This window comes from Cupressus sempervirens, chromosome 5 (assembly GCF_028749045.1).
Source record: "Cupressus sempervirens isolate cs-2001-9-10 chromosome 5, ASM2874904v1, whole genome shotgun sequence".
In the NCBI taxonomy this organism is placed as follows: domain Eukaryota; kingdom Viridiplantae; phylum Streptophyta; class Pinopsida; order Cupressales; family Cupressaceae; genus Cupressus; species Cupressus sempervirens.
In genome coordinates, this window is record NC_143122.1 from 208,006,964 (window position 1) to 208,031,659 (window position 24,696).

Below are 24,696 nucleotides of genomic sequence, written 5' to 3' on the forward strand. Positions count from 1 at the left end.
GCATGCCTTCTTTAGAGCTCTTCACTGGATGTAGGTTATCTTCATGGGATCATCAACTGTCTTTTGTATTGCATGATCATGGCTCTGCTGATGTTGATCTTCACAAAGGTGATTATGATGCATAATCATGTTCTCTCCTTGATGAAGGCTGATGATAAACAAGTTATAACTTCATGATTTATCATCTATTAGTCTCTTTACTATAATGGATATCTATTAGGCCTTAACGATACATCATCTATTAGTCTCTTTAGTATAATGTATATCTATTAGGCCTTCTCTTTAAGATCTTCCTTTCCTTAAATCATTCCTTATTATTATGGGACCTCATGGTGATGATCATCTCTTGATTTCAATCCTTATTTATCTTAGGAAACTGTTTTATTGATAAGGCCTCATGGTTTCTTCAGCTCTTATTCTCATACTAATATCTTATTATAGTTACTTCTAACTAGTTTTCGAAACTCCTAAATGCTAAGGATGTCCAAGGTCTTCCACTTCTCCACAAATGTTTCCCACTGCTTTAGTGGGATTGATTAAAAAATGGAGACAATACAGAAGGGACACCAGGAGCATCTTGCTTTCACCCAAGATTCAGCAGTTGAGTCTGCATAGCCTAGGTCTTTCTCCTAGGAGCATAAGCAGACTCTGCATTGTTCTTGACTCCTTACAGTGATACAACCTTTTTTTTTCATAACTCTTTGAGATATAAAGGGTTTATCTGCCTCTTATTTTGCTTTCTATCTTTAAAGCTTTATTTAATTTTAGATCTATTTTTGTTTGTTTGGTTTCCTTTCAGTTTATTTCAAGATCAGTTGGAACTGGGGGTCTAATTAATTTTTTTCTGTATTGCTATATTCGCTGAAGTACCTCCTTAATTTCTCTTCTTTTTCCATTTCTTCTATGGTTTAACTCCTTTTTGATATGTATGTGCCAAAAGAAACACTTTAGAATCTTTCAGATGGATTGGCCTTATTTGCTTTTGGTCAAATGCAATAACAAAGTTAGTAATAAATCCTTTGTTGATACCTTGTTCTTTCTGTTACTTTGCTTTTAAAAATAAATGCTAAATAAACCAATGTTTTCTATTTCGATATTCCACTGGGATGAGTTTTAATTAAATCTGGCAAAGATAAATCATTCTTAAAGCATTCACATAATGTCTGAAGACTAATGTATATGTAAGGTTTGTGTTGGTATGAGGAACCTCCTTTCCATTTTTTATTTTTCCAACTGTTAGAAAATAAGTTTTGAGGCTTGACATTCAAGTAGTTTTCTTTTTAATTGGTGGTTTACAGGAACAAGCAACAGAAGCTCCCCCATTTTACATACACATCGAATGTAATGATTTTCTTCATCGTGGGTAAGATTATTATGATAAGTTTCCTTTCTATGTTCAAGTGAATTTTTGGTACAACTTTTTTATTAGTACTTTTTGCAAAGGATAAAGTCAGTATTATCATCCCCTATTTGAAGGCTTCTTCTAGAACACATTTGGATTTCTGTATCTGAACACTTCGATAAACTTAAACAGTGCTGATTGGAGAAATCTCATAAAACTGGTATGATATACTTCATGATTGAATGTTGAAATGTTTGAGCCTGTTTCGGTAAATACCAATAATGTGGTTGAGTCTTTGCCTTTCTGAAGGGCTGAAAATATCAAGTGTGCCAAAAGTACTGTTGTCATGATGGAGGGGAACAAAGTTCCCCTTGAAAGATTTCTTGGGAGAACTACTGAATAAGAGAATTGTCCAAGAAGTTGCCACTAAAATCTAAAACCTAATAAGCCTTATCAAAGAGGAAATAAATCACTTTAGAATGAAATTATGAAATCGTCATATATTGGAGAGTTGCATCATCCAATGTAATCCCAACAAATCCCTCCTATGTCTTCTCCTCAATAACCTGGGTGGTGTCTTGGGGATTAATATCCCGCCATAAAGCTGGAATTGTTGATATGTTGCAGTCCTGCGATCCCTAAGTTGCAGAGCATTATGCACAACCACTAACTCCTCCTCTTGTCTAGAGGTAAGCCATTTCTCTTGTTGCAGTGGATAAAGCCACTCGTAGATCAATTCCTCACTGCAATAGAGAAACTAGCAACCTGTGAGAGAAGGCAAATGGAAAGTGTCCTCAACTTTCGTGCATCCGACCTGATGGAGCCCTAATGTTTTGCAAAAAATTGGGGCCTCCATTTCAGAAATGATGTTGGAGATTGGAAATATTGTCATTAATGTCAATAGAAGAAAGACACTTAGCATCATCAATGCCAGTGGTTTGAAAGTACAAGAAACCAAAGGTGTGATGTAGTTTCAGATTTACATAATAGCCAATGAAAGATGTATGATGTGGATATATAGAAGTATCTGTGCACAGTAAGTGATAAATTTTAGATCTATGTAGAGACATCTACATCGAAATTTTGACAAGATATGGGAGTTTTTTAAATATCTAATACACAGAGATAAGTGTGCTGGCAACCCATGCATACTTTACAATCATAACTATCGACTTGTTAGATTGTGATATTGCTATCAGGATTTAACTGCGTAATTTTGAGTGAAACTCATTGCTGTGGAAATTATCTCCTACTTATCGACTTGTTAGATGCCGAAATGCAGAAGTAAAAGAGGTATTCGATGGTCTGAGACTTACTGCAGCATACATAGAGTCAAAGAATGAATAAAAAGAGAATTTGCAATCGCACAATTGAAGCAGCGATCAATATATTTGCATATTGATATATTGAAAAGGCACAGATATTTGCAACAGAGATTTAGAAGATCTATTTGTTGAAGTTCTGCAGTCAGAGAAATTACAGTGATGCTTTTAATGACGGTGAGCACATACTGCAATGGATATATCTAAGCAAGCCTGTCACAATATAAGACAAACTACCCATGCAGCGTTTTGTTAATCTGTATAATACTATAATCTGTTCAATCCTCTATATGCACGCAATGATGATATGTCAGGACACATCAGCCAAGGAACAACCATGGTGGATTAAAGTTGGACATATCTGCGATGATGTCTTTAAAACAAAGAATATGGTCTTTTTAGAAAGAATCGATGATGACTATTGCTCTTTGAATACAAAGAAATGATTATGGATTCAAATACAATAATGGGACAAATATATGCAATAACAAATTGAAAGCACGATCAGCGTCTAAGATAAACATATTTTTGGATGTAAAAGTAAGGAGTAATAAGAGCAACGGCAATTATCCATCGATAATCTTTTGCAAAGCTTTGGCGACCATGTATTGCAGAACAGTATGGTTATCATCAAATCAACGGGAGTCTTCAAAGTATCAAAGACCTATATTATATAAAGAAATGTTGTGGCAGCGACTATGTTAGTGCGCATATTAAAACGACTCTAGAGGATCAGATTATAATACAAGGTTGAGAATATCACAAGCAGCTGTCGGGAGTGTAGACAAATAATTGCCATTCTTCAGATGAGGCAAGAAACACAAAGCAATTACCTGATTATAGAACCCAATAATCATTAAATCTGAAAAGTTGCGATCAAATTGTGTTTATAGGAGATATGAATATTAGTTAAAATCAAGTATGTTTGTGTTGAAATTTGAGCCCAGAAACTAAAGATATACAACAATAAAGAAATCATAAAAGTGATAGAATCAACACCAGAAAATATCATGGGAAAACCCTTCTAGAATGAAGGGAAAAACCCAGCCACACAACAAAAGATCGTTTTATTGATAATAAAAGTTCAAGTGTACAAAGCCTATCACATAATGTGATATATATAACTTAAGGAGAGATTCTTCACAATCCAACCAAAGGTCTCCTCGATTTCCCAAAACGTGACTCTTGAGTACAATTACAATTATAACTCTTCGAATTCCTATGCCTTAATGCATGTTGAATGACACATGTCATTACATTAATATTACAATTTAAACATAAGTGTCTTTTTCAGTTGAAGGTGACAATAACAGTAATAACGTCCATATTTCCAAAAATAAAGATCTCTATCGCAACTACAATCTTCAACACTCCCTCTTAGCCAGAGAGAGATCTTTAGCTGGCTGTTGAACAATCACAAAAGGCTTCAATCAAAATGGCAATGATAACATCTCATCACATAGATCCTATACAATTCATGGAATCACTCAACATGAAAACCTATAACAATTACTCATATTCATGGAATCACTCAACATGAAAATCTTGAAACAATTACTCATTGTTAATAATCATGGAATCACTCAACATGACAGATTTGTAAGAATTGCAGCTAAGTCTTTTATCATGGACTTGTGAAAGTGGGTTGATGTCTGAGGTCTTGAAGTTCAATATTTGGTTATATCCATAACTCATAAACACTATTGCCTTTATTCAAAAATATTCATTTTACAATTAAGTATCCCAAAACATTCATAGAGTTTAAGGATTTTGCCAACTTAAGAACTCACAAAGTTTAAATTCGCTATAGAAAAGCTTTGAACCAAGTGATCAAGGTTTAAGGTGAAGGTTTACTTGCCTAGGTTTAGCGAAGCCTGAAGTGCAAGGCAATTGAGTTAGAAGGTTATTCCGATTCGTTGGCCAAAACTGATTGAGTAATCCTATTAGAGAATTGGCAAAGCTTTTGGATTTCCAATCTGTGGTTTTAGGAACCAACATGATCTGTGCCATTGCCACCATTCTTTAGTTTTTTCTTGTGTCATTATTGCTCTTATTAGAATATTTGTAGTATCTCGCTATATTTAGCTCGTTCATCTAGTATCGTAGTTTGGTTATGTAGGCTTTCTTATTTATAAATTATTTTGCTTATTTAGCTCTATTTGTAGACCAACTTTATTAAGACAATTTTGCCTTTCACGCTATTATTGACATTTTAAAATTTTATTTTGGAGTTTATTGTTTATTCAATATATATATATATATATATATATATATATTCAGTTTAAACAATTTCACAATATTAAAGTGGCTAGGGTTATGGGCGAATTTCCTCTTGAGGTGAAAATTATGGTTTTATTAAACCAAATTATTGTAGTTTGAGCAAGAGTTTTTCACTACATCCTCATTTTTTTTGGTGCCCCTTTTGCGATTTTCAACCCCAAATGTTTTTGGAGGTTCTCAACTAGCAAAAACCATGTTGGACTTACACTCACCCATTTTGGGTTGTTTTTGTTGCCATCCCCAGTTGTGTCTCACCTCCTTTTTCCTAGTCAACAACACCCAATCACTTGTGCTAGTCAATGGGGTCCTTTGGTTATTTCTCTTGTTTTTTTGCAGGACAACTCTCGATTTATATTTATTTTTGGCCAGGAAAAGCTTCAGCCCACATCTGCAATCTTCCAATCTTCCATCTTTGCAAACTTCGATTCTAGCATTTTTTGCCACCTTTGAGCAACTTGTACATGAAAGAAATAGAAAATGGTTTGTTGATAATCATTGTATTTGTTGATGATATCATTTTTGGAGGAAACGATGAAGCCAGTGACAAATTTTCAGAAGATATGAAGAATGAATTTGAGATGAGTATGATAGGAGAAATGAAATTTTTCGTAGGATTGCAAATTGTTCAAAATAAAGAAGTTATCTTTATTTCTCAGACTAAGTACTTGAAAGATTTGCTAAAAAGATTTGGACTAGAAAATTGTAAACCTAACCTGTTGGAATTCCTATGGTAAATGGTCACAAGTTATTTAGCAAGGATGAAACATCTACTGTTGAACAAAAGAAGTACAGATCTATGATTGGAGGATTGTAGTATCTAACTCATAGTAGACCAGACATAGCTAATGCGGTTGGAATTGTGGCAAGATTTCTAACTGATCCTAAAAAATATCACTATGTAGCAGTAAAAAGGATATTCAGATATTTGAAAGGGACATCTGATTATGGCGTTTGGTATGACAGAGGTAATGACTTTACTCTTTACACTTATACTGATGCTGATTGGGTAGGAGATATGCATTATAGAAAAAACACCAGTGGAGGAGCATTCTTTCTTGGTGGAAGACTAGTTTCTTGGCTCAGCAAGAAACAAGATTGTACTTCACAGAGTACTGCAGAGGCAGAATATGTTGCAACATTTCATAATATTGATATGATAAATTCATGACTGTGTTTGTCATTGATGACAACTTAGTAATAAGTTTGTAAAGTCTGACAGAGTAGCAGACTGTGATTTTTGTAGATTTGTTAATGCGCAGTTTTCAGTGCATACTACAGTATGTCTTTGTTACAATGGCAAGTGCGCGGAACCTGAATTGCAGTGTATGGAAGATATTATTGATCTACAGAGAATCGCGTGAAAATAGAGTTTTAGGAAAGCAGTTCCTATTGTGTGATTGCTGTAGTTCATCACAAATGTAATGAGAGGTTGGCAGTTAATTGGAGACAGTATACTGGCCTTTGATGACATCAGAGAGTGCGCATGTACGAAAGTCCCACATGTAAAAGTTTGTTTAAAATTGTGAGCCGATAGCATTAATTAAATGTGTTTTCATTTAATTGACATATTATAATTAAGTGGGAAGCCGACTGGAGGATTTATTATTGAGCATGGTATAAAGGAAAGATGTTTTCTGTGTTTAAGATATAGAGGGTAGAAGAGACTTGCGAATTATTGAGTAGTAGAGCACTATAGAAGCAAAGTGACTTACCTATGCGTGTAAGTGACTTTAAGGGTTATTATTACTGAGTACAGAGTTCCAGATTTGATTGCATGGTCTGAAGGAGAAGAAGTCCAATGTACTAGATAGAGGAAGAAGTAAAAGCTTGTTTCACATCTATTATTCTGAAAGGAATAGTACTGAGGTCAATTGGACAGTGGGTTCAGTTGCGTTCCACAACTCTTAATAGGGTTGGCACAACTCCTAACAGACTTTGAATCCCTAAATGTAATGAAAGGTTGCGCAGTTAACTTGAGACAGTATACTGGCCTTTGATGATGTCAGAGAGTGCGCATGTATGGAAGTCGCACATGTAAAAGTTTGTTTATAATTGTGAGCCGACAGCATTAATTAAATGTGTATTCATTTAATTGACGTATTATAATTAAGTGGAAAGCTGACTTAAGGATTGATTATTGAGCATGGTATAAAGGAAAGATGTTTTCCGTGTTTAAGATATAGAGAGTAGAAGAGACTTGCGAATTGTCGAGCAGTAGAGCGTTACAGAAGCAGAATGACTTAGCTATGCGTGTAAGTGACCTTAAGGGTTATTATTACTGAGTACAGAGTTCCAGATCTGATTGTACGGTCTGAAGGAGAAGAAGTCCGATGTACAGGACAGAGGAAGAAGTAGAAGCTTGTTTCACATCTATTATTCTGAAAAGAATAGTACCGAGGTCAATTGGACAGTGGATTCATTGATCTAATCCTGAAGCTGTTTGGATAGTGGGTTGCACTGTCTTCCACAACTCCTAATAGGGTTGGCACAACTCCTAACAGGGTTGGAATCTCCTAACAGGGATTCAATGTCTCCTAATAGGGACTCATATGTACTGAATGTGATTAATCAGACTCCTAACAGGGTCTAGCCTTTCACAAGGAACATTTATATTAGTACATCATCTTGTGGGTATCATTCCCATTGGGGTTTTCCCTCTAATCAAGGGTTTTCCCTATTCAACATATCTGGTGTCACTGTGTATATCTGTCTTTCATGTTTGTTGATTACATTGATTAAAGTTGATATTGAGTTTAATAATTATATAACTGATTCTCCCTCCCTCTTAGTTATATTGTGATCATTAATTACTAACAATTGGTATTAGAGCCTCAGGTCCTTGAAGAAAGGGTTTAAAAAACCTAAGGAGATCTATGGAAAATATGTTCAAAAAAGAAAGTTCGAAATTTGATGGCACCAATTTCGACAACTGGATGGACAAGATGAAAAGTCATCTTTTGTGCATAGGTCCAGGATATTGGCTTGTAACCAAGGTATCTAAGGATATTGCGGAAGAAGACAATCTTGAAAGTTGTATTGAAGAGCAAAGAGAAGTATTTATGTGCAACATAAGGGCAAGAGAAGCAATATTGTCAGCTCTACCTAAAAGTGAGTACAGTCAGGTAAAACTAATCAAAACATCTCATGAAATTCGAAAAACTTTAGAAGCTAACTATGAGGGTGATACACATGCAAAAAGAGTTAGATCACAAAACTTGCAGCGTATTTCAAGGTGCTAGAATGATGGAAGATGAATCTATAAGAAGCTATATTGGCATAATATTTGAGATTGTTGGAGGAATCAGATCTCATGAAGGAACCAAATCAGACGATGAAGTAATATGGAAGATCTTGAAAAGTCTGACACCACCTTTCAAGACAATAACACAGATGATTCAGCTGATGATACCCTGTACTGAAAATTTCACCAAAGAAACATTGCTTGGTAGATTGGAAGCTGCAAAATTCGATATAAAACAATCTGGAGAATTAGCAAAAGTTGAGACAACATTCAATCCATTAAGTGTTAAACTTGGTCTAGCCAAGAATACAAGAGCACAAGAAGACATTGCTAGCAGCAACAAAACTGTTGAGGAAAAGATCAAAGAAGGAGTAGCTCTTCTTGTGGAAAGAGAAAAAGGTGGTAAGAATATCTTTAAGTGTTGGACATGCAATGAATATGGTTATTATGCATCTAAGTGTCCTAAAAGAGAAAGGAAGTATAAGGGAAGATTCAAACCTAGAAGACCTAGAAATTGCTTATATGCTAATGAAGAAGAAGAAGAAGAATCTGATCAAAGCAAAAGTGAAGATGAATTGGGATTCATAGCTATAAAGGAGGATGATCTTGACAAAGAGATTAGAGAAGAAAGTGCACTGATTTCACAAGTTGAAAGGAAAAATTGGATCATTGATAGTGATTTTTCACATCACATGACTGGTGATATGAGCAAATTTGTCAAATTCAAAAGCCATGATGGAGGGATTGGCAGAGTAGGGAACAATGTAGCCTGTCACATTACAGGAATTGGATCTATCACACTTGATGGTAAAACAAATACTGATGATGTTTACTTTGTTGATGGACTAAAACATAACTTGTTAAGTGTTGGACAACTCGTGGACAAGGGTTACCAATCACAGTTTGGTAATGACACATGTATCATTAAGGACAAAGAAGGAAAATTGCTTGGTACTGGCACAAGAAGTAGAGTTAATGTATAGAGCTGACTGTACTCACTTTCAGGTAGAGCTGACAATATTGCTTCTCTTGCCCTTATGTTGCACATAAATACTTCTCTTTGCTCCTCGATACAACTTTAAAGATCGTCTTCTTCCACAATATCCTTAGATACCTTGGTTATAAGCCAATATCCTGGACCCATGCACAAAAGATGAGTTTTCATCTTGTCCTTCCAACTGTTGAAATTGGTGCCATCAAATTTCGGACTTTCCTTTCTGAACATATTAGCCATAGATCTCGTTAGGTTTTTTAAACCCTTTCTTCAAGGACCTGATGCTTTGATGCCAATTGTTAGTAATTAATGTTCACAATATAACTGAGAGGGGGGGTGAATCAGTAATATAATTATTAAACTCAATATCAACTTTAATCAATGTAATTAGTAATCATGAAAGACAAATATACACATTGACACCAGATATGTTGACTAGGGAAAACCCCAGTGGGAATGATACCCACAAGATGATGTACTAATATAAATGTTCCTTGTGAAAGGCTAGACCCTATTAAGAGTCTGATTTATCACATTCAGTACATATGAGTCCCTATTAGGATACTTTGAATACCTGTTAGGAGATTCCAACCCTGTTAGGAGGAGTGCCAACCCTATTAGGAGTTGTGGAAGGCAACTGAACCCACTGTCCAAACAACATCAGGATCAGATCAACGAACCCACTGTCCAGACAACCTCGGTACTATTCCTTTCAGAATAATAGATGTGAAACAAGCTTCTACTTCTTCCTCTGTCCAGTACGTCGGACTTCTTCTCCTTCAAACCGTGCAATCAGATCAGAAACTCTGAACTCGGTAATAATAACCCTTAAGGTCACTTACACGCATAGGTAAGTCACTTTGCTTCTATAGTGCTCTATTGCTCAATAATTCGCAAGTCTCTTCTACTCTTTATATCTTAAACACGGAAAACATCTTTCCTTTATACCATGCTCAATAATAAATCCTTGAGTCAGCTTCCCACTTAATTATAATATGTCAATGAATACACATTTAATTAATGCTGTTGGCTCACAGTTATAAACAAACTTTTACACGTGCGACTTCCGTACATGCGCACTCTCTGACATCATCAAAGGTCAGTATACTGTCTCAAGTTAATTGCGCAACCTTTCATTACATTTGTGATGAACTACAACAATCACACAATAGGAACTGCTTTCCTAAAACTCTATTTTCATGCGGTTCTCTGTAGATCAATAATATCTTCCGTACATTGTCAATTCAGGTTTTGCGCACTTACCATTGTAACAAAGACATACTGTAGTATGTGTTGAAAACTGTGCATTAATAGATATACAAAAATCACAGTCTGCTGCTCTGTCAGTCTTTACAAACTTATTACTATGTTGTCATCAATGACAAACACAGTCATGAGTACATCATATCAATGTTCTGCAATGCTCCCCCATAGCATCAGCATTCATGCTAACAGTTTTTGTTGCCATCCCTAGTTGTGTCTGACCTCCTTTTTCCTAGTCAACAACGCCCAATCACTTGTGCTAGTCCATGGGATCCTTTGGATATTTCTCTTTTTTTTTGCAGGTCAACTCTTGATTTTTGTTTTTTTTTCTTTGGGCCAGGAAAAGCTTATGCCCACATCTGCAATCTTCCATCTCTACAAACTTTGATTCTAGCAGTTTTTGCCACCTGTGAACATGCCTTTTGGCAGCTCTTATTCTTCTTACATTTATTGTCTTTTTCAGGCTATATCAACCTCCCAACAGAAAAAAACACAAAAATACAATTTTTTCTGCAGCCTTTTGTTTTGGTCTTTCACATTTGGTTTTTTAAGAAGTCTACCATCGAGTGGCTTTAGAATGTTTTGGGGGTTTTTTTGAGTTTGGTGGACTCACAATTGTTTTAAGGGGTTAATAGTTTTTACTTTATTCCTTTGTTAGAAGTGGTGATTTAATTATCTTCTACCTACATGGTGCTTTTAGATCTGTGTTTGGCAGTCCACTCTTTATGAGATTTCTTGTATTTTTTCCCATGGCTTTATTACCACCAATTTTTTGGAATATATTTTGGTAATTTTATTTTTTTGTTTGTGGGTTTGTTGTAAACATTTTTTGGATATGTGTTTTTAATCCCTAATTTTCTTAGGGTTTCTTTGTATTTGAAAAAAGGTTTTTTTCTTTTTTCTTTTTTCCTGAAAATATTGTTGCAGGTTCATCGAATTTGTTATTCTCCAACATGTTCATTTGGCCTCAATTTTTGTGTCTTTGCAAGATTGGCCAATAACCTTCATTTCAGCAATGACAAATTTGACTAACATAATGTTGGAAGGCAATCAACAGTTTAGTGGCTACAACTAAAACACTTGGAAGTAGAACATGACCATTTTTGAATATTGTTGTCTTGATAAGATTGATTTGGGTACAGAGGCACGTCCTACTCAAGTTTAGTCAAATCAAATAAATGGAATGAATGTAATTGGGAAGTTGTCATGTTGCTTAAACTTTCAGTTATAGATGATCAACTCCCTTAGATGCCTTTTGGTAAAACAACTATGAAATCTGGGATCTTGAAGGATCTTTATGAGACGTTCAACAAAAGCCATGCTTTCTTTCTTAATTTTTTTAAATTTTCTATCATAATGGATGAGAAGACAAATCTTTAGGTACATTCACTAAAAAAAATAAAGATCTATGTGCCCAGTTAGAGGTTATTGGATGCAAGATGGAAGAAGGTTAGTAGTGATCAAGCTAAAAAAGCTACTCCCATCTTATGAGCTCTTTATAGAGACACTCAATATCAATGCTACTAGTGTTTCCCTGATCATCTCCAATCTTTGCAACAAGCTTTTGCAACAACATAGATGGAAGCAACCGTTTGGAAGTCATGCCAATTCCTCCTCTTTTGAACAGGTGGCGTTCACAACTAAAGCGTTAGAAAGAATAAAGGTAAACCTTACTCTGCCCAACATAAAGGGTCATGTAAACCTTTGACTTCATCTAAAAAGGAATTGTTCAATGTAATCACTGTCACCAATATGGTCTCCTGAAGATAGATTGGAGGAAATAGTTTTTAGTCATATGGTCTTTACAGAAAGGGTCTCAATAGAGGCCCAAGTTGTTTCACATTCTGATCAGGAGCAACCTACCTCCTATGTGTTCATGGCTACATGCCCATTAGATCATGATACATCCTCAACTTGGTAAATTGACTCTAATGCCTCTCAACATTTCAAATCTCGTTGGAATTGGTTCATAGATTTCACGCTCTTCTTTGATTCAGTTGTTTTTGGAGGAGAGGAGTATACATGATTCGATAAAAAAAACATATAGATTTCACTTTGTGGGAGGGCATTGGCATTTCTCAACATATACTTTGTTCTAGGCATGAAGTTGAATCTACTATCAGACAATTAGTCAGTCAGATTATGCTTATTTCTCCTTTGTTGGATGTTGTTTTCAGTATATACAATTGTACTATTGTTGACAGGGAGTCTCAATCTATAGTTACAGTTGACCTTGAGGATATCGGTCAATACAGACTTGTTGATACATGTGATGCTTTAGAGCAGGCCATGACAACCAAAGTGCTTCGATCAACAATCTTTGACATCAACGATATGGGCATCTGGATATCGATTATCTCTCTCAATTTATAAGAGATTGTCTAGTTGTTGGCTTATAGAGTTTGTGGAGCATTTTAAAATGGGAAGAAGCATTGGACTTTTCTTTGAGATGATAATGCTTGGAGGGCATCTAATCATTTGTGTTGATCAATGCAAATGTTAGTCAGCCCATGAATACTCCATTAGTTGCAAGTTGCAAGTATATTCTATGTCTTGTTGATGATTTGAGTAGGAAGATATTGGTGTATTTTATCTAGCATAAATCATAGGTGCTTGACACGTCAAAATATCACTCTTTGGTCCAACAATGGTGCAAAATTTTGTTCATCTGTCTGTGCATCACATAGGATTAGGCATCAATTTACTACACCTTACACCCCATAATAGGAACGTATAGTCGAGTGTAGGAATTGTACCCTCTTTGAGATTACTTTCTCAATGTTGGAGCATCACAATGTTCCAAAGAAGCTTCTTTGGACAAAGGTAGTCCTTGAAACCATCTATCTTTTGAATTAGTCTCCCACATATGTCGTTAAGAAGATGACTCCATAAGAGGCTTGGTGTAGACGAAAGCCCAAAATAAGTCATTTGAAGCTTTTTGGCTTCTAGTTGCCTACACATGTTTGGATTCTAGTTGCCAAGCGTAACATATTACTCTCCAAGACTCAGAAATTGATGTCACGGGCTATAATGATACACATAAGGCATATCGATTGATAGTTGTTGATGTCGAAAGTCACATATTCTGTCGAGAGGCAATGGTTGACAAAGATATAGGTCCATTTCAGCCTTCCTTTGTTTCTAATCTTGAGGATCAACCTTCACAAACTCTAGAGATGGAGTTTTTTGTCTTCCATTCGGTTCTCTTGATGTGAGGCCTATAGTTCACATTGTGCCACTAGCCCCTTTGAAGGATATTTAGGTTCCACATCTAGTGATTCCAAGTCTTATCATTCCTACTGCAATAGATGTTGGTTTTTCTACTCTTTGGCCCATGTGGTGGGCCAACACCATTGGTGATCTTTTCATGATGATGAACTAGTTGAGAATGGATTTTCCCGAAATAAGAGCAAGCAACATACCACATTCAATTTATCTTTTATGGCCAATACTCAAAATGTTTTGGAGCCCCAAACATATTTAGAGGCCAAGGGTATATCGGAGTGGGTATATGCAATGACAGCTATACATAAGAGTCTCATGGAAAACAACACTTGGATATTGTTTGATCTTCCATCAGGGAAGAAATCCATTGGCTGCAAATGGGTCTATAAGGTCAAGTATAAAATTGATGGTACACGGTTAGTAGCTAAACACACATTGACTATGAGAAGACATTTGCTCCCACTACCAAAATGAGTACCATTTGTCTTGTCCTAGCCCTTTCAGCTCAGTTTGGTTGGCACATCTATCAGATGGATTTTAAGAGTACTTTTTTGAATGGTGATTTGGAGGAAGAGGTCTACATGGCATAACCTCTGAGTGTTAGGTAAAAAGCATCAAGTCTGCAAATTGGTAAAAGCTTTGTATGGCCTCAAACAGGCATCTTGTGGATGGTACATCAAGGTTGATAATTGTTTGATTGATCAAGGGTTTCGATGTAGTCCTTATGATTATGATTTGTATGTCAAACATGATAGTGGTAAGATTTTGATTTTTGTTATCTATGTTGATGACTTAATCATTATTGGTAGTGCAACACATTTATTGAGAAGGCCAAACAAAAATTTTGCCAGATATTTGACATGACAGATTTGGGAGCTCTCCATTATTGTCTTGGTGTAGTAGTTTGGTACATAGATACCTTCCATTTTAATATCTCAATTAAATTATGCCAAAATTTTGTTGGACAAATTTTAGATGCAGTATTGCAATTCCATCTCTACAGCTATGGAGAAAGGACTGGAGCTTTCAGCTAAACAAGATTCATGAGTGGAGAATGAATCAACATTTAAACAACTACGGGACAGCCTTATATATCTCACTGCCACTAGACCTTGTACCAACTATGCTATTAGTTATATTTCTCGCTTCATGACAGCCCCCAAGGCTCAACATTGGGTTGCTGCGAAGCATGTGCTATGACATGTGAAGCGCACTCCTCATTTTGGCATTAGCATTGCAGAAGTCAAGATCCTCGGCTCATTGGTTATACAAAGTCAGGTTGGGGAGGTTTTATTGATGATTAAGAGTCTACTTTTGAATATGTTTTAAGTTCAGGCACAAGTGCAGTCATATGGACTAGCAAGAAGTAGCAGGCTGTATCACTCTCATCTACTAAAGCTGAATACAAAGGAACAATTAAGGTAGCTTGTTAGACAGATTAGGTTTGTTGAATGCTTGCTAACTAGCATATGCCTCGAGCAGATCCTACTCCCTCGTTTTATGATAATAAGGGAGTTGTACAGTGAGCCAAGAATCTAGTCTCCTTTGAACGGACAAAGCATGTGGACCTTCATTGTCACAATATCCGCTAGCTTGTCAAAGATGGAGCTATGATGTTGCAGTATGTATGCATTGAGGACAACACAATAGACATCCTCACCAAGTTTCTCCATTTGGAAAAGTTTGTCAAGTTTAGGGGCACCTTGGTGTAGTTGATAAAATGACCATTAAGGGTATTAATATATCTTTAGTATTTTTTAGTAGGTCGCTATATTTAGCTCAGTACTTCAAAAATTTAGTTAATGGTTATTTAGGCTTTATTTTTTGTTTGCTCATTCATTTCTATTAATAGATATTGTCTTCATTAAGACAACCTTGCTTTTTTGTTCACACTATTATTAGCATTTGTAGACTCTATTTAAGAGTTCATTGTTAGTACAATCATTGTCCTGTTTTTAACAATTTTAAATATGGTGGCACCAAGATTCGCAAAATATTAAAAGCATTTAAATAAAAGTAAATTAGTAGTAATATGGTTAGCGATTCCTAAAAGAACTCAATAATAATAAAATCAAGAGTCAAGACAACGATTAAGGATGAAATGTTGGACCCCCTTTCGAAGGGCAACAATTGTGAAGGTTGTGACTCCATCATGATTAAAACATGAAGGGGAGATCATTTCCTTTGAAGAGAATATCCTCTGAGAGGAAATCATAAATCACAAATTGGCAATGAAGGAATCAATTTGGAAATAAATAGTAGTCTCAAAGGCAGTAATGGAGGGTAGTGAATTCCTATGAAGGGTGGTGACTGAATGCTTGTGAAATGTGCCAACTCTTTCACCAATAAAGAGGAAATCAATCAAAGAAGCATCATTTAAGCAATCATCAACCATCAATTCCTCAAGAAATCAAGCAAACTATCAATTAGCAAAGGTCAAGAAACAATCATCAAATTCATATTAATCATCAATTCATCTTGAAAACGTACAATTCAGTAATCAATGAAATTCCTCAATCATTTAAACAACAATCATTCAAGATAAAATATTCAAGCATCAACAATTCAAACATGCATCATTCAACCATCGACACATAAATTCATTTTCATGGATCAAGTGAGAAATATGCTCAGCAGTAAATGAAAGCAGAAGTTCATTAAGTGACAATTCATAAAAAACATCAAACCAGAAATAATCTAGTGAATACATCAAGTGATTAATCAGTCTTGAATTCAAGGCAGTGTCTTGTAAATAGAAAGGACGGAATCCCTTCCCCAAGCCCATGAGAATTGGGAGGACAGAAACCTTTTCATGCTCTTGTGGAATTTGGATGAAAACAAAAAACTGGGTTGAAGAGTGAGAAAACCCTCCATGGTGGGCTATGAGATGAAGGGATAAAAATCTTTTCATGTTCTTTGGCAAGCTAAAGATGAAATCATTTTGTATTGTCACTGTTGAGTTAGGGATGAAAAGCTGAGGGATTCCAGACAATTCACAATTTGATTAGTTTTGAGTAAATTTTCTTGAAATTGTAGTCTTTGACAAACTATTATCAACTTTAAGTAAAAACCAAAAAGGGACATTACAAATTTTTATATGTATGTAAATATTCTTGTATTTTTCAGTAATTATAACATTTCTATTGGTGTGCAATGAACTAAAATCTCTCTTTGTAATGGAGGAAGCTTGTTCCTCATGCCATGCCTAAGTAATTTTTGCAAGCAAATTTTATCGTTAGCACTGGCCTAGATTGCGCCTTACGGGAATCGACTCTTTCTGTTGGTCCTTTTTTAATGATGTTGGTTTAGTTAAATGATATAAATTTGTTGATAACCATCATTGTTTTCTTCCCATAATTTCTCTTTAGTGTTTATATGTTTAGTGTGATACAATATCATGCTTTTGTTTTCCAACAATGAAAATGAGCGATCTCTATATTCCACACTTTACAGCTCATTTTTGTGACCTCAGTTCCAATATTGTCTGTGAAATTTTCAAGGAAGTTATTGTTGGACACATTCCAGAAAACTGTTGAATTCTTTTTCTCCCTTAGAGCCTAAGGTGATTTTGAGGGATATCATGCAGGCATCTATATTAAGAAATCCTGTATATAATTTTTTTCCCACTTTTTCTTTCTTTTTTAATGTATTGACCGAGTATCTGAGTAAGTGGTCTTGTTCTATTAAATGGAATTTGAAAGGAGTTTAGAAAGCGGATATCTTTTACCATTTGATATTTACTTATTTATTAATTTTTATTTGTGCAAATATAGTCATTTTATAATTGTTCTGATGAATATTATATGGAATTATATATTGCATAGTTGAAGCCCACAGTAAGGAATTGTCTATAAGTATATGATGATATTTATTGGTCTTATATTATTTAGTTGAAATTTGAATATAGGCACAAGAAACAGAAGGAGGAGGATATCCCTGTATGTGATTGCAAATACATACCTGATGATTCTGAGAGCATGTGTGGAGAGAGGTGCCTAAATGTATTGACGTCTACAGAGTGTACTCCTGGGCATTGCCCCTGTGGAGATCACTGCAAAAACCAGGTCAGTTTGGTTAGTTTGGTTATATTGCTTAGTACATAGATTCTGCGATTGATGTTGATGTAGTGAATATTTGCATTATGCTTGCATTGATCTTATCCTACTTATTAGTAAGCAAATTGAAGCCAAAAATAATAATTAGATATCATTCTATTACCACATTAGATATGTAAAGATTCAAGCATTCCAGTCCTGGCCCATATAATTGCTGTGAAGTTTTTGTTGTTATCGTAGAGGTCTGATGCTTATCATTTGTTTTTTCATTCCATTGAGTAGAACGCAAAACAAATTTATCACTTGGGAGATGATAAGGATCTCATAAATTGGAAATATCTAGGGTTTTTCTCAACAGTTATTGGCAATGACTAGAGACTTTTTCCGATCCTAAAGAACTATTAGGAAGGAATATGTGAAAGTATTAGGCTCCTTTAGGTATTGTATCCATCCTTATGCATGGTATATGTGCTGGATCATCATAGCAGGAGGGTAGGATTTCAGTTGATTATTAGAATAAATTATAATCTTCACATATCTATTTATTTATTGGTCAATATTGTAATATTAGTTTGTTCAGATAGTTTCTAATTTTGTTTTCACTTATCGATTGTTTCATTAGGAAACATCGTCAATGTAGTTACCTATGCATGTACATTTGATTCTTTGAATAAAATCAAGCAATTATGATTGTAACATTGATTACTGATAAATCTCCCGGTTATATTCATACTAAACTCCTTGTTATAATCTGCTTTCAGTTCAGAATTTCTTATTGTCTAGAATGTTTTGTTCATGCAGCGGTTCCAACATTGTGAATATGTAAAGTCAAAGTTATTCAAGACAGATGGCCGAGGGTGGGGACTAATGGCAGACCAAGATATTAAGGTAAAATAAATGAGGAAGGAAAGTGGATTTTTTTCTCGAGTGTCTGATATCTTATTGTGACCTTTTAACTGCCTATTTCATGTTAGACATAAGTGCAGATTACTTTTCTTTTAAAGTGGCAATTGATGGCAGGGAGAGAACTGACAGGGTTAAACTTAATTCCTACTCTCTATATTAATATTATTTTCAGTATAAACTAATAACATATATGCTTGATGATGGTACTAAGTTCTAACAGTTTCCCCACAAACAGAAAACTATTTCTTGTTCTTACTTAGTTCTATTCATCTCCCAATTTACCCTATTGCTTTCATGACGAGCTTTAGAAACAGTGAGGGATAAGCATATGGGTTCTGAGGTTTTAGAAGTGTGGAATTGCCATCTAATAAAACTGTAGCAGATTTTGCCTTTTCTGTTTTCTCTGTTTGTGTGAAGTGCCTCTATTGTTTGAAACTGTCTTTTTCTTTAGAAATATCATTTATGTAGATTGTCAATTATGTTTTTCATCACATGTGCCAATATTTACCATTTCGAGTTATTCCATACTAGTGTTGTCTACGATGCTACACTGTGTAAGAAACCAGGACTTAGTCTTATGTAGTAATTGAATGTGACTGACTACATTTAATGTGTTTTTGTCTCTATTAATGGTGGTATAATGGAAGGGAAAGAGGGATAAAATGCAAGTAACCATTTTTTCAGCGCCTGGGTCATGTAGAGTCTTAAACCTAGGGTTTGTGGATAAACTACAGGTTACTGAAAAAACTGTTTTGTCACTTTTTGATGATTTACGGTAAAATTTGGTGTTCATTCCCTTTTATTTCCAATTAAAAACCTGTGTAATTGAATTCCATTTACACTTGCAGTTTTTTTGTGTAATTCTCCTAGTGATGTTGTAATTGCTTGAGCAGTTTGAGAGGAAATTCTTAGGTCCTCTCTGACATTATACTTCAATCCTTGACAAGGTTGGACTTGCTGTTTTCATGTTATTATTACGTAATTTGTTTACATGTGATTTGAAAGAATTTCATATTTGAATTTTTTTTCGAATTGTATTATAATATAAAAGGAAATTATTTATCCTTATCATCTTGCATGATTAATGTGTTTATATCTAGAGAGGTCTCCTATTTTTGTCATTTATGGAATCATTCTTTAAATGGCATTTTCTAGGCTGGCCAATTTATTATAGAGTACTGTGGTGAAGTTATTTCTTGCAAAGAGGCAAGGAGGAGATCTCAGGCTTATGAAGCAGCAGGTAGAATCAAACTTAAATGGTATTCTCCAGATTAAAACAAAGTAATCACAATTACAGGATTTTACATGGGTTTTGTAGTCAACATCAAGTCAGATTAATGATGACTTGGGATTTTGCATGGGTTTTTTAGAAGATGTCTACATTCTGCTGAATATCTTTTGCAGGTTTAAGAGATGCATTTATCATATCCCTTGATAGGTTTGAATCAATTGATGCCACCAGAAAGGGTAGCATTGCTCGATTCATTAACCATTCATGGTAAGTAGCTAAGTAGCTTTCCCTGCAATCTTGCTTTTCTAGCTCATCCTATCTGACAGGAGAATAATTTCTTATGCACATGGAATCTTGTACATCTGTGCTTTATTTCTTTTAAATTTATAAGTTATATACCGCTTTTATATTATTCGTGTTTTCTATAAGATTTTTTCTCATAAGCTTATTTACCTGTTTTGAAGTACTAGTTGTGAGTTTGTCAACCTGAGGACTAATTCCTACTCACTTCTGGATAGTGCAGTGAACCGAATTGTGAAACTCGAAAGTGGACGGTGCTTGGGGAAATCAGGGTTGGAATTTTTGCAAAACAGGAAATCCGATGTGGGACAGAGTTGGCCTATGATTACAACTTTGAGTGGTATGGTGGTGCCAAGGTCCGATGTCGATGTGGGGCACCATCTTGTTATGGATTTCTTGGGGCCAAGTCTCGTGGTTTCCAGGTAAATCAATTAGAACTATATTTTCATTTTTTGCAAAGTCTATCATAATTTTGAATTTTATGATTTATGACATGATTTAAACATGAATATACAATCACAGGTTGCTATTGATATTTTCATTTTTGTTTGTTAATATTGCAATGTTTCAATTTTTTATTAGAAACCTTGAGTGATTGAGTTATATTCAATTGTATATGTTAGCCAGGCCTTGTTATCTTCGGATTACGGTTTTATGTGTGGCACTGTAAGCTTCTTTATTTTTTCTCTCTCTCTTGCTTCATTGTGGTAGGACCTTTCATTATAAATCTTGACTTCCAAAATCCACATTTATGCTTTGGTAGTTTGTTGCAAGTTCATAAACCCATGAAAGGCACAGACAGAGTGATTTCTAGTATTAAGAAAGGTGCAAAAGGCCTGAGAATACTGTGGTCAGTGCATTCAAGGCCTACAATTTGGATTTCCCATTTTGTGTGTCATTTAACACCATGAAAGCAATAAGAAGACTGCTTTAAAATGTGCTCAAGTTAAAGAAATTGTACTTAAGGACCTAGAATCATGACCTGAATCAATTGGATCACTGGGCATTCAAACTCTATTTCCATTTCCTCAGTTTCCATAAACTCAAGCTTGGGCAACCTTACAGTTGGTATTTGTGTAATTCGTTATTCTGTAATAAAGATTCCATTGATTGTGTCAGGTATATGTTAGAAATTTGAGGATATTGCAGCAGACATGAGTTTTTGATGTTTTCTGTTGAATATTCTGAGTTGGTCTTTGAGAAGTATAAACAGAGAATTATAATTTACTATTTTTGCCAACTGGGAATGAGTTCTATTCTTGCTATTCAGATATTTCAAATTTTGCATTCAAATCCAGATTTTTTTGTCAAAGGTTATTAAACATACTTGCATGAGAAGTTTTTGAGAAAGGTCAATAGTTTTACTTGCATGAAACACTTTTTCTAGTAGAAATATTATATAGAGATTAAAATCAAGAAACAAAAATTGAAGTTGCAAACAAAGGAGAATATCCTACATAAGCATGGGAATGCAAATCTAAAGAAAAGATTCCAATAAAACTGCAATTGGATCAATCTGAAAGACAAGTTGAATATCATAGAGCAGGTCACGTAATTCAGGATCAAGAAAATCTAGTGCAGAGAACAAATATGACAAAGATCAATATATTGACACTCATACCTCTGTTTGTGGTTGTTGGTGGAAAAGGCTTTCAATGCATTACAAACGTACTAGTGTTGTAAACTGACTATACAAAATAGCTACTATTCAAGATTGGCAGGAATTGAAGCTATTGAATCAAATTTTAGCAATTGATCTGTTGAAAGCAGACTTTTTGCTCAAGGATACTATTGAAGAAAAACATTACAACATGAGGATGAGAGGAAGAGGGTAGAGAAGGATGATTTCGGATCATGGCCTTACAAGATCATTGCCCCAAGACATAACATTGCTTGAGGACAAGCAATATGTAGGCAATAGGCTACCTTCTCCTCTTGGCCTAGGAGGTATAAGCTTAATATTTTAATTAAATAGAAGTGTTTGTAAAGATTAAAATAATAATGTGTTAATATTATAAGAATAAAAATATTTATATTGATAATTATAATTTATGTTTTTGCACCAAAGGGAGATTCAATTTCACACAAGGTTGGACCATTTAGGATAAATTCAACTGATATGTAACTAGCATTGGAGTTTCATTTTCGCCATGATCTAAATTTTGAATTGTAATGTCCTCTTTCTAGCACATGTTGTGTGGGGGGGTTGTTCACCCTAGTTCTCCTTGGTTTGGTAGGCTAACCAAGACATTTAAAGGATCTTGAGGATTTTTGGCCTAGACAAACTTGTAGGCAAATTTGAGGGGTTTTGGCTTGGTTTTGGGATACTTATTATTAATAGTAAGTCAGTCGGGTCAGACTAGTATCATCAATAATATATTGATAGCATCATATCGTGGTAATTATTTAATTTAATCAATATTAATAATCATATGATATTATTATTTATTTATCAATAATTAATAAATATTAGAGAAATTGTAATGTTTCTTTGAAGGTCATATTTGTTAGTTTTCAATTTATTAGATAGTTCTATTTTCATGTTTAGCTTACAATTATTTCTTTACAAACATTGTCTTTGTAAATCTATATAAGGAGCTTTCATTTCCTCTGTCTAATGTAACAACATCAATTCACCATAACATCGTATCAGAGTGGGTTGATGATTTAATAAAAATAACATTTCTTAAGGAAAAAACAGGCCTCTTCTGATCTGGAATTTTTTCCAGAAATTCGTCTTTTCATTTGTTAAAATAAAAATCATTGGAGATATTTTATGAAAATTTTGTGGTTCGTCTTTGAATGGTTTTGCTAAACGTTGTGAACTTATTTGAGAGTTTTGATCGCGTGACTTCCAAGTTTGAGCAATGCATGTACTTTGCTTGTTGTTGCATGTGCTTTTTGTGAGTTGCATGTTGCTTGCTTATGCTGTTCTACTTTACCATGCAAAATGTTGTCTTTTGCCACATGAAGCTTTCTCTAATTGGTTTTCATAATTTTTTTCCCTTAAAAAATTTCTGATGGGTTTTAATAATTTTTTCCTCAAAAAATATATGTTGGGTCATTAATAAATTTTCCCTCAAAAATCATCTATTGGGTTATAATAAATTTTTCCCTAGTTATATGTTGGATTTTACCGTTTTTCCTCAAAAAAAAATTTTCTATTCTTTGATCTATTCCTCAGATTTAATTTTCTAGTTTGCTTGATTTTTTACCTCAAAAATTACGGCTTTTTGCAATCTGTGCTGAGTGGTAGCACTCATCTGCAAAAGTTCTTAGGAAATCATCTTGTAGTCTATTTTGGGGTGTAGTGCATGTTTGCAAAAGGGTTTGATGATTTTTTTCAAAATTGTGGTTTCAGCTTCCTCTTGGTATCTTTGGCTACAATGATTAATACTTTTGTTACCCAATATCAGATTGGATGGCTTCTTGGTCATTTACATTTTGTAGATCCAGGGAGGGTCTGAAGGATTTGTGCCCAAAAAACAACGGTTAGACGATAATCATTAAGGGAGGGTATTAGTGATGTTTCTTTGATGTTCATCTTATTTAGTCCTCGGTTTATTAGATAGCTTCTATTTTTGTCTTTACCTTACAATTGTCTTTGGAAATCTATATAAGGAGATTTCATCTGCTTTGTTTAATATAACAACGTCAATTTACCATATCAATAAGGTTTACTGGAATATTTAACTAGAATATAACAACATCAATTTACCATATCAATTAAATATTCCCCTCATTAATGGTACTTGGGAGCCCATAGGAAAAAATAGTATTTCTATTTATCCCACATTGGCTGGCATATCGTGTGGGCTCTCTTAAGGATGTTATAAAGGAATTTTGAGATTTCATTTCGAGCATGTTGGATTGAATTTGTAAATTGAGAATTGTTTGGAGAGGCAATCTTCAAGGGTTTGTGAGGATGAAAACCCTCATGATCAACAGTCTCTACACAGTTGAAAGATTTAGTCTGGGAGTTCGAATGGCACTTGCATTCAGGTTATACATCATACATCAAGGTTTTCTGTTTTCTAGTTGAGAGATTCGATTTTTATATTGGATTTGGTGAGAAGTTTGTAGAGGTGTAGTTTGCATTCAGCCATGAGTTGGAGGATGATCTTGGGATATGATATAAGTTAATTTCTGTGTATTGGTACATACCGGGCCATACTACATCAAAACTGCTGTAGCCATGCTATTCTAGCCTAGCTGTTTCATTGGAGTTGCTAACAAAGTGGAAGCTGAATGCGGGCTTCTGGGAGAGGACTGATTAGGATTCAGTGGTTTCAGAAATGTATTTTGTAAGAGGCAGGACTTCCATTCGGCATCATTCTTGCTCAGCTGCACCTGAGTGGAGTTGGAAGGTATACGTCTAGGGTTTGGAAAACTGAGTTTTTGTTGTATGAACTGCAAATCCTTGTTTCCTGCATATTGATTTGAAGGGCATGTCGCAAAATGTTCTGTACTTATATTTGATTGAAGTTGTATTCAGTTTAAGTTAGAAATTTGTATTTCAGATATGAGATATTGTCTC

The 24,696-nt window shown here is 34.8% G+C and overlaps 1 protein-coding gene across 7 annotated transcripts in view; it reads left to right on the plus strand.

The window, feature by feature from the left end:
- Positions 1-24,696, plus strand: part of ASHH1 (SET domain group 26) — a 103,461-nt gene that overhangs the window by 54,395 nt on the left and 24,370 nt on the right. For 6 of the 7 annotated variants that reach the window (XM_089829169.1, XM_089829164.1, XM_089829165.1 and 3 more), the window contains exons 4-9: positions 1,299-1,363; positions 17,575-17,731; positions 18,524-18,610; positions 19,784-19,868; positions 20,033-20,126; positions 20,383-20,581. In XM_089829169.1, coding sequence (XP_089685295.1) covers positions 1,299-1,363; positions 17,575-17,731; positions 18,524-18,610; positions 19,784-19,868; positions 20,033-20,126; positions 20,383-20,581 — 687 coding nt within the window. The remainder of the gene's footprint in view (positions 1-1,298; positions 1,364-17,574; positions 17,732-18,523; positions 18,611-19,783; positions 19,869-20,032; positions 20,127-20,382; positions 20,582-24,696) is intronic. The other variant, XM_089829171.1, reaches the window with a different exon arrangement.